The 12,500-nt window shown below is 40.4% G+C and overlaps 2 protein-coding genes across 2 annotated transcripts; both read left to right on the top strand.

Moving 5' to 3' along the window:
* The first annotated feature begins 8,158 nt into the window (after window positions 1-8,158).
* LOC143026859 (uncharacterized) lies at window positions 8,159-9,439 on the top strand. Its single transcript, XM_076187640.1, has 2 exons — window positions 8,159-8,662; window positions 9,323-9,439. Exons 1-2 carry the CDS (start codon window positions 8,159-8,161, stop codon window positions 9,437-9,439), a joined length of 621 nt encoding a protein of 206 aa, XP_076043755.1.
* A 694-nt stretch (window positions 9,440-10,133) lies between these two features.
* LOC143026937 (uncharacterized) lies at window positions 10,134-12,480 on the top strand. The gene is made up of 2 exons (XM_076187728.1): window positions 10,134-10,299; window positions 10,460-12,480. The coding sequence occupies exon 2, from the start codon at window positions 10,526-10,528 to the stop codon at window positions 12,206-12,208; it is 1,683 nt and encodes a 560-aa protein (XP_076043843.1). The 5' UTR covers window positions 10,134-10,299; window positions 10,460-10,525; the 3' UTR covers window positions 12,209-12,480.
* The last annotated feature ends 20 nt before the right edge of the window (window positions 12,481-12,500 follow it).

Here is a 12,500-nt window from a genome sequence, read left to right as displayed (position 1 = left end):
TGTCACCTGAAGCACAGGTTTTCTCCTCCTGAAGCAGTCTGGCTTTTGAGTGGCATGCAGCTGAGCAGCAGTGTCCTGTTTCTGCTTGTCACTCAGCCTGCTGCTGAAGGACGCGAATGGCATGGCCTCATGTGTCAAGTACAACTTTTTATTTTCCATCTTCCGAAGATCTGGGTCTAATCTCTTTTACTTCATCATGTCCTGGATGAACTGAAGATCATTCACAGGAACATCTGCAGCAGATGTTGACATCATCCACATTGGTATGTAGAACAGCGCCAGGAAGATGTTGAATAATTCCAGATTTGCAACAGTCTCTTCATCATACTCAAAATGGTCACAAAACATCAGCATCTTCATAGAATACAAGTTCCTGGCCATCCATCTGGCCTGGTGAATGGCCCCTGGTCGACTCCTGTGAATCCCGCGAGGAGGTGTGCCTTCAAGAACAATCACTGTAAGCTCAGCCATTTCCTTGTAGTCAGCTCTCCGTGTCAGATGTGAGGATGTCATGAAGTATTTCCTCACAATCCCTCATCTTTTTCCTGAGCCATTTGAATGTAATGATCATGGTTTTAGGGGTGTCTGTTGTCAGTTTTCCCCACACATCCTTCAAGCGTCTAAACCAGGGATTCTCTAGACTCTTCACCTTGCCAAACAGTTTTCCCCAGACTGCTCCAACTAGCACTTCCAGGATGTGGCGTCTGAACTCCAGGTAAAACACCTTAGTGCTCAACTTTTCCTCAAGCAGTTTGGCAGCTCCCCGGTTTACTCCACTATTACTGGATGTAGTGTCAAAAACAAGGGCAGTTATGACACCTGTAAACTCCCATGTCTCCAACAAGTCCATTGATGCCTCAGCTTGAGCTGTGCCTGTTGAGCTGCCGATGAAAGGTGCTCTCAGTAACCACCCTTCAGGATAGGCAGGTGGTCCAGACACGAGCACAGCTAGTCTCTGAGGTGGTTCCAGAGTCTCTACCCAAGACGTCTCTGAGCATCTTCCCATCCCAATGTAGAGCAGCAAGCTGGGGAGAGTTCCCACTGAACTCCGCCATGTAGATCTGACTGATGTTGTACCTGGACAGCATTCTGTTATGACGTATTGCTGATCTAAAACTGATTAACTTGTTCAGATCAGCCCCACCAGATTTCAAGGTGGCTGAAACTAGGCCAGTAACTTGATTGTCAGAAAAGAAGACGATCAGCTGTATTGCAGATGACATCATATCCCTTGACTCCTGGGGAATGTCAAAGTCACGGTGTCTTCATGGTAAGAACATCCTGGACGAGGCTACTGGCAATCCATATCCTCTGTGTTAGCGTCACTGTCACCACTGGAATCACCCAAGGTAATGCCATCCACGTGAATAACTGCCTCTTTCGGCTGCAAAATAGTACAATGTGGTAAGCATGTAAAACTTCCAACTTGTTGTGACATTCAAAAATATAATTACTAAAAGTGTGAAAGTATATTTACCTTGTTCTTGCCTCTGCTGTTGCCTCTCAGTCCGGTCTGTTTGTTGATGGGATCTTGTCCCAAAGAGCTTGTCATATCCTCGTGTACATGCCCGATGCACTCACGTGAACGCTTCTTGTCCATTTACCAGACGAACGGTGTGAGACAAAGTTGCCAATCTTAGCAACATGCCATTTTGGATACGAATATTCTGGTTTAGCAATAAGCAATTAGTAGTAAATACTAGGCAGGCAAATATTTATATAATCTAGCATTTTGGGGGGTTGGTTTAACGTGGTGTAAAATACTGAGTGGGGAGCTTTATATGCTTCTGTGTCTCTGTCACTCCGCTCACTCAGTGCCATATTTACAGTGGTGGTTGATGGTCCATGAATTTATCGTTAATACGGATTTTTTTTCTCTCTCACAAACAACCACATCATGGCTTCTAGTTCAAAGCAAACAATGTTGACTTCCTTCTTTCGTAAACAAAATGAAGAGTGTAAGAAGAGTAACGTACAGGAGACTAACACTGACAGTGATAACACTAGGCCTAACAGTGAAAGTGAAAAAAGTTGTTTCGAGTTCGACCGCTTCCAGTTCAAATGTTCAAACTGGATGCATGTGCAGTTCAGAAGGTAAAAGCAATAGTGTTATGGAGTCTAGCTTGTATCCATGTTCAGGTGTTTGGACTGAAGGAATGTGGAAGAAAAAGACACTTAACCATGGTTAGACTTTAGGAATGATAATCTCGGGTGTAAAGTATATGTAGACATAAACAATGTGACAATTTTCACTTCTAAGGGTTTAACAATATCAAATGAATGGCAGATATAACAAATATCCCAATATGGAGCAGATCAAAGTACACGTTTCAAGTCTCTCAGAAAAAAGATGTTGAACAACAACTATCAAAACTCATGTTACTGCTTTAAAAGTTAAAAACGTAGCTAGAGATGATGCTCTTGAAAAATTGTGTGATGCTATGAATGCTTTGCATTTCAAGACAACTTGTTCCATTTTTCGATCTGCATATTATCTAGCTCAGAATGACAAACCATACTCTGATCACTTTGGCTTATTAAAACTACAAAAGCAAAATGGTGTTGCCATAATCACATAGCTATTAATATGAAAAAAAAAAAAATTGTCAGCATGCCAAGTATGTAAATAGCAAAATATCTGTTCTCATTGATGAATCAATAAACACACACACACACACACACACACACACACACACACACACACACACACACACACACACACACACACACACACACACACACACACACACACACACACACACACACACACACACACACACACACACACACACACACCATCGCAGGAGCAGGAGAAGAATGGATCTGAGCCCCATTCCAATAATTTTTTTCTTCCTCTCGAGTGGGACGCCGGGGGCATATGCAAGGTACAGAAAAGAATTAAGTCGTGATAAAAATTATGTTATTCATGAATAGGTCTATCGCCTATTGAACACGTAACAAATGACATTTAATTGAGAACGCATTGATCAGAACAAAATATCTGATAAAAACAAAAAGAATAATACATTGTCGTCTGAAGTCGGAGATTAATATGAAACTTGATATTGATTTTGATTTTTTTCTCTGACCCAAAATCTTGTATATAGTAAATTAGACGCAAGAAAGAAAAAAAAAAAATGAAGATGAATATTGGTAGGCCAGGAAAAAGATATTAGAATAATTCGTCATATAAGAGAACTGTAGAATTTGTGAAGGGATTGAAATTAGGATATGAAAATTCCGAAGATACTATATATAAATCGGAAATAGAACTTGAAGATTATCACACACACACACACGGTTCGGTGGCGGATTGGTGAAGCACTGGCCTCACAAGCCAGAGAACCGGGGTTCGATTCCCCGGTCGGTCGGAGATAAGTTGGGTTTGTCTCCTTTCACGTGTAGCCCCTGTTCACCTAGCAGCGAGTAGGTACGGGACGTTAGTCAAGGAGTTGTGACCTTGCTGTCCCGGTGTGTGGTGTGTGAGGGGTCTCAGACCTACCCAGAGATCGGCTAATAAGGAGCTCTGAGCTCACTGCCGTAGGGTGGTGTCTGGCTGTCTCGACAGAGACTGCAGCAGATCCGAGGTGAATACACACACACACACACACACACACACACACACACACACACACACACACACACACACACACACACACTCACACACTCATAAGGGAAATCAAAAGATCCAAGAAAATGTATTACCCCAATAAGTTCAAGCACTTACAGCAGAACAGCAGCCAGTGGTTTAACAGTGTTAAAAGCTGGTACGGTATGCGACAGAGAAGACCAGACAAGAAAGGTCAGGTCATGTCAAGAACATAAGAACATAAGAAATAAAGGAGACTGCAAAAGACCATAAGGCCTACACTAGACAGCTCCGTATCCATCACCACCTGTCGTCCCCATCCATAAAGTTGTCTAATCGTTTTTTAAAACAACTGATAGTTTCAGCGCTTACTACGTGGTTACTAAGTTTATTCCATTCATCGACCACCCTATTTGTAAACCAATTCTTGCCTATTTCCTTCTTAAATCTAAATTTGTCCAGTTTATACCCATTACTGCGAGTCCTGCCCTGTTGTTTTATTATGATGACCTTGTTTGCATCACCCTTGTTATAGCCTTTGATCCACTTGAACACTTCTATTAGATCACCCCGCACTCTGCGTCTTTCCAGAGAGTGTAAGTTTAGGTGCCTAAGCCTCTCTTCGTAAGGCAAATTTCCGAGTCCTTGTATCATTTTGGTCATTCTTCTCTGTACTGATTCTAGTGAATTTATGTCCATTCTGTAGGACGGAGACCAAAACTGTACCGCATAGTCAAGGATGGGTCTAACTATCGCTAGATAGAGTTTAATAATTACCTCTGCACTTCTATTCGTTACCGTCCTAGCAATGAAGCTTTATTTCTGGCGCTAATGCACTGCTTCCTGGTTTTAAGGTCCGGACTCACCAGAACTCCCAAGTCCCTCTCGCACTCAGATTTTTCTAAAAACGTGTCATCTAAGTTGTATCTATTTTCGGGGTTGTGTAGCCCTACGTTTAACACGCTACACTTAGAGATATTGAAGTTCATTTGCCATTTCACCGACCATGTTAACAGTTTATTAAGATCATCCTGCAAAATCTGGGTGTCTTCCGCTCTATTTTCTTACAAATTTGTAAAATTTACCGATATAATCCAAACAATTCCCACACAAAGAAAACAATAAGCAAATTTGTAAAGTGAAATCGTAGTGATAAAATAGTGAAGTGAATTGAAACGCTTTATTAACAACTATTAAACAAGTCATTATCACAGTGATCGACGCAGAAATCAAGATGGCCACCCACGCAGTATCAAAACAAACGAATTCATGCGACACTTGAAACATGTCTGATGATATGAAACACACCATTATGTGCAGCAGATCCTCGAATTGGATTCATTATTTTTGCTCAGGGCTCCCATTATACCAAATAGTATTCTTTATGAAAACAAAAAGAATATTCACGTGTAAGAGGTGTTTTGATCATAAATATCGAAACGACGAGCCCACGAAAAATGAAACAAAGGAGGCCGAAGACGCACTGATTTGGCAAATGAAATTTCTTTCAAAAATAAAAACACACAAAAGCACAGAAATCAGTGCACCATCAAGCCCACAAACAGAAACAGAAACCAGAGAAGAAAACGGAGAAACACCAATCCCACAAACACAAACACCCAGCCCACTACCAAACTGAGCCAAGCCCTACCACAGCATACAAACCATAACCTAACAGGGGCTATACAAAACCATTCATCGAAACATGAGCAGACTGCAAAACCCAACCAAACCCAACAACTTCTACCAAGGCCTAGCACAGATATGCATATAGCAAACCAGGGCATGCCAACAGAGGAAGTAATTGCCTTAAGTCAACCAACAACAGCACAGGAGAATAAAGTAAGTTTATCGATCAAGTTTTCAGTACTAAGAGACTCACCAAAGAACATAGACTCCAACCCAAAACCCCAAAGTAAAATCCCAAATAGAAACCATACACTAAACTCGACCCCACCTCTAGATTCAAAAGAGAAACCTAGTCCAAATCCTAAAAATAAAGAGACCATTAATACTACACATGATCAGGCTAACCACCAATTGAAAAACAAAAAGCCAGCAAAAAAGAACATATGCCGATATTACAAGAAAGGCATGTGCAAATATGGAGCAGATGGTTCAGACTGCCCATCCAACCACCCCTACCTATGCAAATACTTCATGAGGGATGGAATTGATGAACAAGGTTGTAGAGAAGGTGCTGAATGTAAATTCCTACACCCAAACATCTGTAAATTCTCATGGCAAAAGAGAGAATGCTATGAGTTAAACTGCAAATACCCCCATCTGAAAGACACAAAAAGAACACAAGTTCAACAGGCAGACAAACCCACAAAGGAACCTGCAAAGCCAAAACAACCACAACCATTGACCCAAGAAAATCAAGAAACTAGTATTCCTCATGACTATATATTGGGGTTTCAAGAAATAGAGGCACAAATGAGAAACCTCCAAAACTCCATGATGTACACAACGGGATTAATCAAACCCCAACTGGGAACCCCCACCCAGCCTCAACCAAATACATCATTGGGGGAGACCCTTACCACCACACCCAACCTTCCAATAATCTATATAAATACTCAAGGCTTATATCCCAATAGTAACCAATTCAAAATACCATTTATAGTAACATTAACTATGGGAGATCCGGCAATAATAGCATTAACAGAAACTCACTTAACCCCAATGATTATATTATGGACTCTGAAATTCAAATAAAGGGATACAGTTACCACAGAACGGATAGAGAAGAACAATCACATATAGGTGTTATAATGTACATCCCGGAAATCATCCCTTCTGAAACCATACTCTCATATTCGAATGGTGCATGTGAAATAATCATAATAGCAATTACTGTAGAAAACAGGAGAATAATAATGGCCACCATCTACATCCCACCAGACAGCTCCAGTTCAGAAATGAAGGACATACTCAGTAAAATTACAGACTGTCCTCAAATCAAAGAGCACTCTAGGGAGGTGATAATAACAGGTGATTTCAACTTACCAAACTGTACATGGAGCAGCTATGGCACCATGGAGTCTGGAAAATACCACAACAAAGGAGAAATGCTAAACAAAATTATGGAAACGCTTCTCTTAACCCAAAAAGTTTATACTCCAACCGGAAACAACAACATCCTCGACCTCATATTGACCAATAATCCAAATATGTTAAATGATCTTAACATATCCCCAACTATACACTCGGATCACAATATAATCGTAACAGAAACAAATATATCCCTACTAAACCCAGTGATTCATAAACAAAGAAGGATGCCATTCTCAGATATTAACATAAACAAGGCTAATTGGGTAAAAATCAATGAAACCCTTGAAAGAATAAATTGGAACGAAGAACTTAAGAACCAAGGTACACAGGAATGCTGGAATATAATAGAAAAAAAAAACTAAGGAAAATAATTTACTCCATCGCACCCAAGAAGCAACCAAGAAGGAAAAATATATCAAAAGAACATAGATACAGAAAGACATTAATGAGGAGGAGAACCAAAATTGGAAAATCACTCTCCAACAACCACAAAAAGGACAGTCCACGCAATATAAGAGAAAGAGATAGAGCTGAAAGAGAACTACGTGATCTAGAAAATAAAATAAAAACATCTCACGAAACCGAAAGGATGGACAGTGAAAGAAAAGCCATAAAAACAATAAAAAACAATACCAGATTTTTCTTTAATTATGCAAAAAAGAACTCCACACTAAAGAACAATATCGGACCACTAGTTAGGGCAGATGGACAACATACTACCACATCCCCACAAGAAATGGCTGACATCCTTCAAACCCAGTATGTCAAGGCCTGGAGCACCCCGTCAACTAATATCCACACAACTGAAGAAACTCCGGTCCAAGATAAAGATACATTAGAGGACATAGAAATAAGAAAGGAAGATATAGAGAAGGCTATAGACAATATGAAAACATCAGCGTCACCTGGTCCAGACGGTATAGGCATCTACATTCTCAAAGAATGCAAAAAGACAATATCAACTCCCCTCCTCACACTGTGGAGAAAGTCCCTGGACACAGGTAAAATACCAGAAATATTCAAACTTGCCAATGTCACTCCAATACATAAAGGAGGATCCAAAAAGGAACCGAAAAATTACAGGCCAATAGCACTCGCCTCAAATATCATTAAATTTTTTGAAAGAATCATAAAAAAAAACATATTATACATTTCCTAGAAAAAACAAAACAATTAATAAGAGACTTCCATCACGGTTTTAGAAGCAAACGTTCATGTCTAACAGAATTGATAGACTTCCACAATTTCATCTTAAAATCCATTGGAGAGAACAAAAGTGTCGATGCAATATATCTAGACTTCACTAAAGCCTATGATAAAGTTGACCATATGATCCTCATTCAAAAGACCAAATGACTAGGGATAAGGGGCAAGCTTGGGGAGTGGATTCAGTTATTCATTACAAATCGGAAACAAATTACCTAAGTGGAGGGAATAGCATCAAGAGAAGAAGCAGTGATAAGTGGTATTCCGCAGGGTACTGTCCTTGGCCCTATACCATTCTTGATTATGATCAAGGACATCAACACCGATATCTCCAGCCCACTACTGTCATTTGCAGACGACACTCGGGTATTCAAAACAATCTCTAGCAAAAAAGATAGCTCCCAACTACAGAAAGACCTAAATAAAATATACAAATGGGCAAAAATGAATAACATGAAATTTAATGAGGACAAATTTGAATTCATAAAGTTCGGTAAGAAAGGAAACCATATCACACAACAAACATCTGTAAGAGATCTAGGACTTATACTTTCGGATGATGCTACATTTGATCAACACATAGAAAAAACAGTATCAAAATGCAGACAACGAATGGGATACATACTTAGAACCTTCCACACCAGAGAACCAGAAACCCTGCTAACCTTATGGAAAGCCCTAGTCATCCCTATCATAGACCACTGCTCACAACTTTGGGCTCCATACAAACAAGGCCACATCATGCAGCTGGAGGCTCTGCAGAGAACCCTTACCTCGACAATCAAAAGAACTCCAGCTCCCCAAGATGTGGACAAACACAATTACTGGGAAAGACTGGCTGAAAATGAGCTCTACTCAATAGAGAGGAGACTAGAGAGATATCTGATAATATATACATGGAAAATCCTAAAAGGCCAGATCACTCTACCCAAAACAGAACCTATTAAACCAGTAAAGACCCATATCATCCCAGAAGAAAAAAGAACCGGAAGAAAATGCACCCAATTGGCCCTGCCATCAGAGTGTCCACTAAAAGTCAGGACGCTCCAACACAACAGCATCTCAAGAAGGGGCCCCGACTGTTCAATCACTTATCTAAACACCTACGGAACATTACAGGTGTTAAAACGAAAGTTTTCAAAAGGGAACTTCAAGAAAGCCTTCGACCTTGTTGATCACACTACTATCATCACCAAAGCCATCCACCTTGGCCTACCTACCTTCTTGGTGGCTTGGCTATCTGACTTCCTGACGGACTGATGTCAAGCTGTCAGATTTCAGGGACACGTCTCTATAGTTCAGCATCTATACTGCGCGGTACCACAGGGAACAAGAATAGGTCCACTGTGTTTCCTAATATTCATCAACGATGCCCTGGGAGGCACACCACACAGGTGGAAATATGTTGATGATTGCACGGTGGGGATCCTTGTGTTCAACACTGACCTGGACTACAACCCACTACAGGACACGGTGAACAAGCTACACATATGGGCAGTGCACAACAGAGTCACAATCAACCACAAGAAAACTGTGGTAATGCACTTCCACATCTCCAATGACATTTCCCCCCTCCCCTGCTGACAATTGACGACCAACCCCTACAAGTGGTCCAGTCAACTAAGCTGCTGGGGATAACCATCGACAATAAGTTGACTTGGAAGGAGAACACCGCCAACACCGTCAGGGCAGCCTCCCACAAATTGTATATACTGCGTCGCCTGAGTTCATTAAGAGCACAGGCTGGAAATCTCAAAACCATCTACACTTCCTTCATTTTACCCAAATTGATGTACGCGTCACCTTCCTGGGCCTCCTCACTGACAGTCACGTAGCAGCGACAGCTGGAGAAAGTGCAGAAAAGAGACTGTCGCACAATCCTTGGCAACGAATACACCCCCTATCGGCACGCTCTCACCACACTCGGACTTCCTACCTTTGCTGACCATTATCTTCAGAGTCTGAGGACGTTTGCGGTCATCCTAGTTAAACATCCTTGGCACCGGAACCTTTTACCTCCACAACCACGGCTACAGGTGCGGCATCACAATACCATCAAGCCGATCAGAGCATACACCGACTTGTATAAGAAGAGCGCCATACCGACATTTGTGGACTTAATCAAGAACAAGAAATAACAATGTTGTACAACACAGCTATTCCTTAGCTTTTTTTTTTAATGATTGTAACATCTTTTCATCATCATCATCATCATCATCATTATTATTATTATTATTATTATTATTATTATCATTATTGTTATTATTACACTGGTCAACAGCAATTTTTCATCAGGGATTTTATGTGGTGTTTAATATGTAGTTTTGTCCGCTGATTTCGAAAATGTAATCGGTTTCCTTCTATCAGGCACAATTTTTCTGATGAGATAAGAGAGGCATATAACGCCGATCAGGATCATCGCTACATGTAATCGTCTTATACAGGCAAGTTCTGATTGGCATTTCATAACCAATTGTGTACATTATGTAATTTCATGTTCATCGTTATGATTTTAGATAGCTGAGTTGAGCATTTTTCACAAAATATTTAAAAATATTTTGCTGATCATCTATTGAACCTTCAAAATTTTTCTTTTTGCTTCAGGTGTCCAGCCATCTTCATCATCATCATCATCATCATCACCATCACCATCACCAAACTCAATTCAGGATGTCAAGGCATTGCAAAAGCAGCCCTGATATATTTTGCTATGTCTGTGGTTCATTTACTATCAAAGCTCAGCAACGTGTCATCACAACTGAAATCAAGAATATTTACCAGTTATACTTTGGATGCTCTCTTGGGGATCAAGATAAGAGTTGGGCACCCCATATCATCTGCTCAGCTTGTTCAAATGGACTAAGGGATTGGCTTAATAAGAGGAAGAGAGCAATGCCTTTTGCAGTACCTATGATATGGAGAGAACCAAAGGATCATTTCACGGACTGTTATTTTTGCAAGGTTAATGTATATGGGTTTACTGCAAAGACTAAGCATAAGATTGTGTATCCTAACTTGGAATCAGCAAGAAGACCAGTACCACACAACGATGATGATCTTCCTATTCCAGTGCCACCAGAGAATGGCCTTCAGATGTCTGACGATGTTTTTCTTGAGGAATATACTGCTGATGAGGAAGAAACCGAAGTGGATGAAGATTTCGTGACTGAAAATGAAGGTGAACCCCAGAAATTTTCTCAAGGAGAGTTAAATGATTTGGTGAGAGACTTGTCGTTATCGAAAGATAAAGCTGAACTATTGGCATCTCGTCTACAAGAAAAGTGTCTACTTAAGAAAGACGTTTGTATTACTTATTTCAGAAAGAGAAACAAGAATCTGACCTCTTGCTTCTCTGTTGATGGACCGCTTTGTTTCAGTAATAACATTGATGAGTTATTCCGCTGTTTGTGTCAACAACATGTTCCATCTGAATGGCGCTTATTCATTGATTCATCTAAGAGAAGTCTCAAGGCAGTACTACTACACAACGGCAATAAGAAACCATCCATTCCCGTAGGGCATTCAGTACACATGAAGGAGTGTTACGAGAACATGCATGTACTTCTCAATGCCATAAAGTACACAAACTACAGGTGGAAAATATGTGGAGACTTGAAGGTGATTGGAATGTTGATGGGAATGCAATCAGGATTCACGAAATATTGTTACTTCTTATGCCTATGGGACAGTCGTGCAACTGCTAAGCACTATGTGCAATCAGAGTGGCCCCTGCGAAAATCATATGAACCGGGGGTTTCTAGCGTCCAGAGTAAGCCACTTGTAAACCCAGAAAATGTTCTCCTTCCCCCTCTTCACATAAAGCTTGGCCTCATGAAACAATTCGTGAAGACACTTGCCAGGAAAAACTCTGAAAGTTTTGAATACGTGAAGGCTAAGTTTACAAAAATCATTGAGGTAAAACTGAAGGAAGGCGTATTTGTAGGTCCGCAGATAAAGGAACTCCTGAAGGACAACAACTTCCTCACAACACTGGATGAGACTGAGCTTAAAGCCTGGGAATCTTTCAAATGGCCCTGTGAAAACTTCCTAGGCAACAAGAAATCTCCAGAGTTTAGAAATGGCGTGAAATGTCTTCTAGACTCCTATGCTGCAATGGGCTGTCGGATGTCACTGAAAGTACATTTTCTTGATTCACACCTGGACTTTTTTCCAGAAAACCTTGGGGCAGTATCTGATGAGCAAGGGGAACGCTTCCATCAAGATATTGCATCAATGGAACAACGGTATCAAGGATTTTGGAATGCAGGAATGTTAGCTGACTACTGCTGGATGTTATACAGGGATGACCCTCAGAAAAAACACCAAAGAAATTCCAAATCTCAAAAATTTTAAGTGGTAATCCTTTAGAGTACATTCTAACTTTGTTTTGTGCAAAACAGTTTTGATTTTGTACAATAAAATGCCATGGAAGTGTCATATCTTGTATTCAATATACCTTATAGATATGCTTTACATTCCCTGTACTTTAAAATAACAGGTATCTGTAACATTTAAATGTGACCTGATAGGGAAAAACGGACTTCAGATTCTTAATCAGCATAAAAAATTAACACAAAAAAGTTAGTTTGCAACTCTGATGATTAAAAAAAGTTTCATTTTGTTGACTAGTGTTATTATTATTATT

The sequence above is a fragment of the Oratosquilla oratoria genome, chromosome 7 (genome assembly GCF_046742065.1).
Source record: "Oratosquilla oratoria isolate Oo_2021 chromosome 7, ASM4674206v1, whole genome shotgun sequence".
NCBI lineage: Eukaryota > Metazoa > Arthropoda > Malacostraca > Stomatopoda > Squillidae > Oratosquilla > Oratosquilla oratoria.
This window is presented reverse-complemented; position numbering and strand designations above follow the sequence as displayed.

Coding starts and splice junctions, on each gene's coding strand:
- LOC143026937 (XM_076187728.1), top strand. CDS start 10,526: ATGTCAAGGCATTGCAAAAGCAGCCCTGATATATTTTGCTATGTCTGT.
- LOC143026859 (XM_076187640.1), top strand. CDS start 8,159: ATGATCAAGGACATCAACACCGATATCTCCAGCCCACTACTGTCATTT. Junction 8,663..9,322: donor GAACTCCAGCTCCCCAAGAT/GTGGACAAACAC, acceptor AACCCACTACAG/GACACGGTGAACAAGCTACA.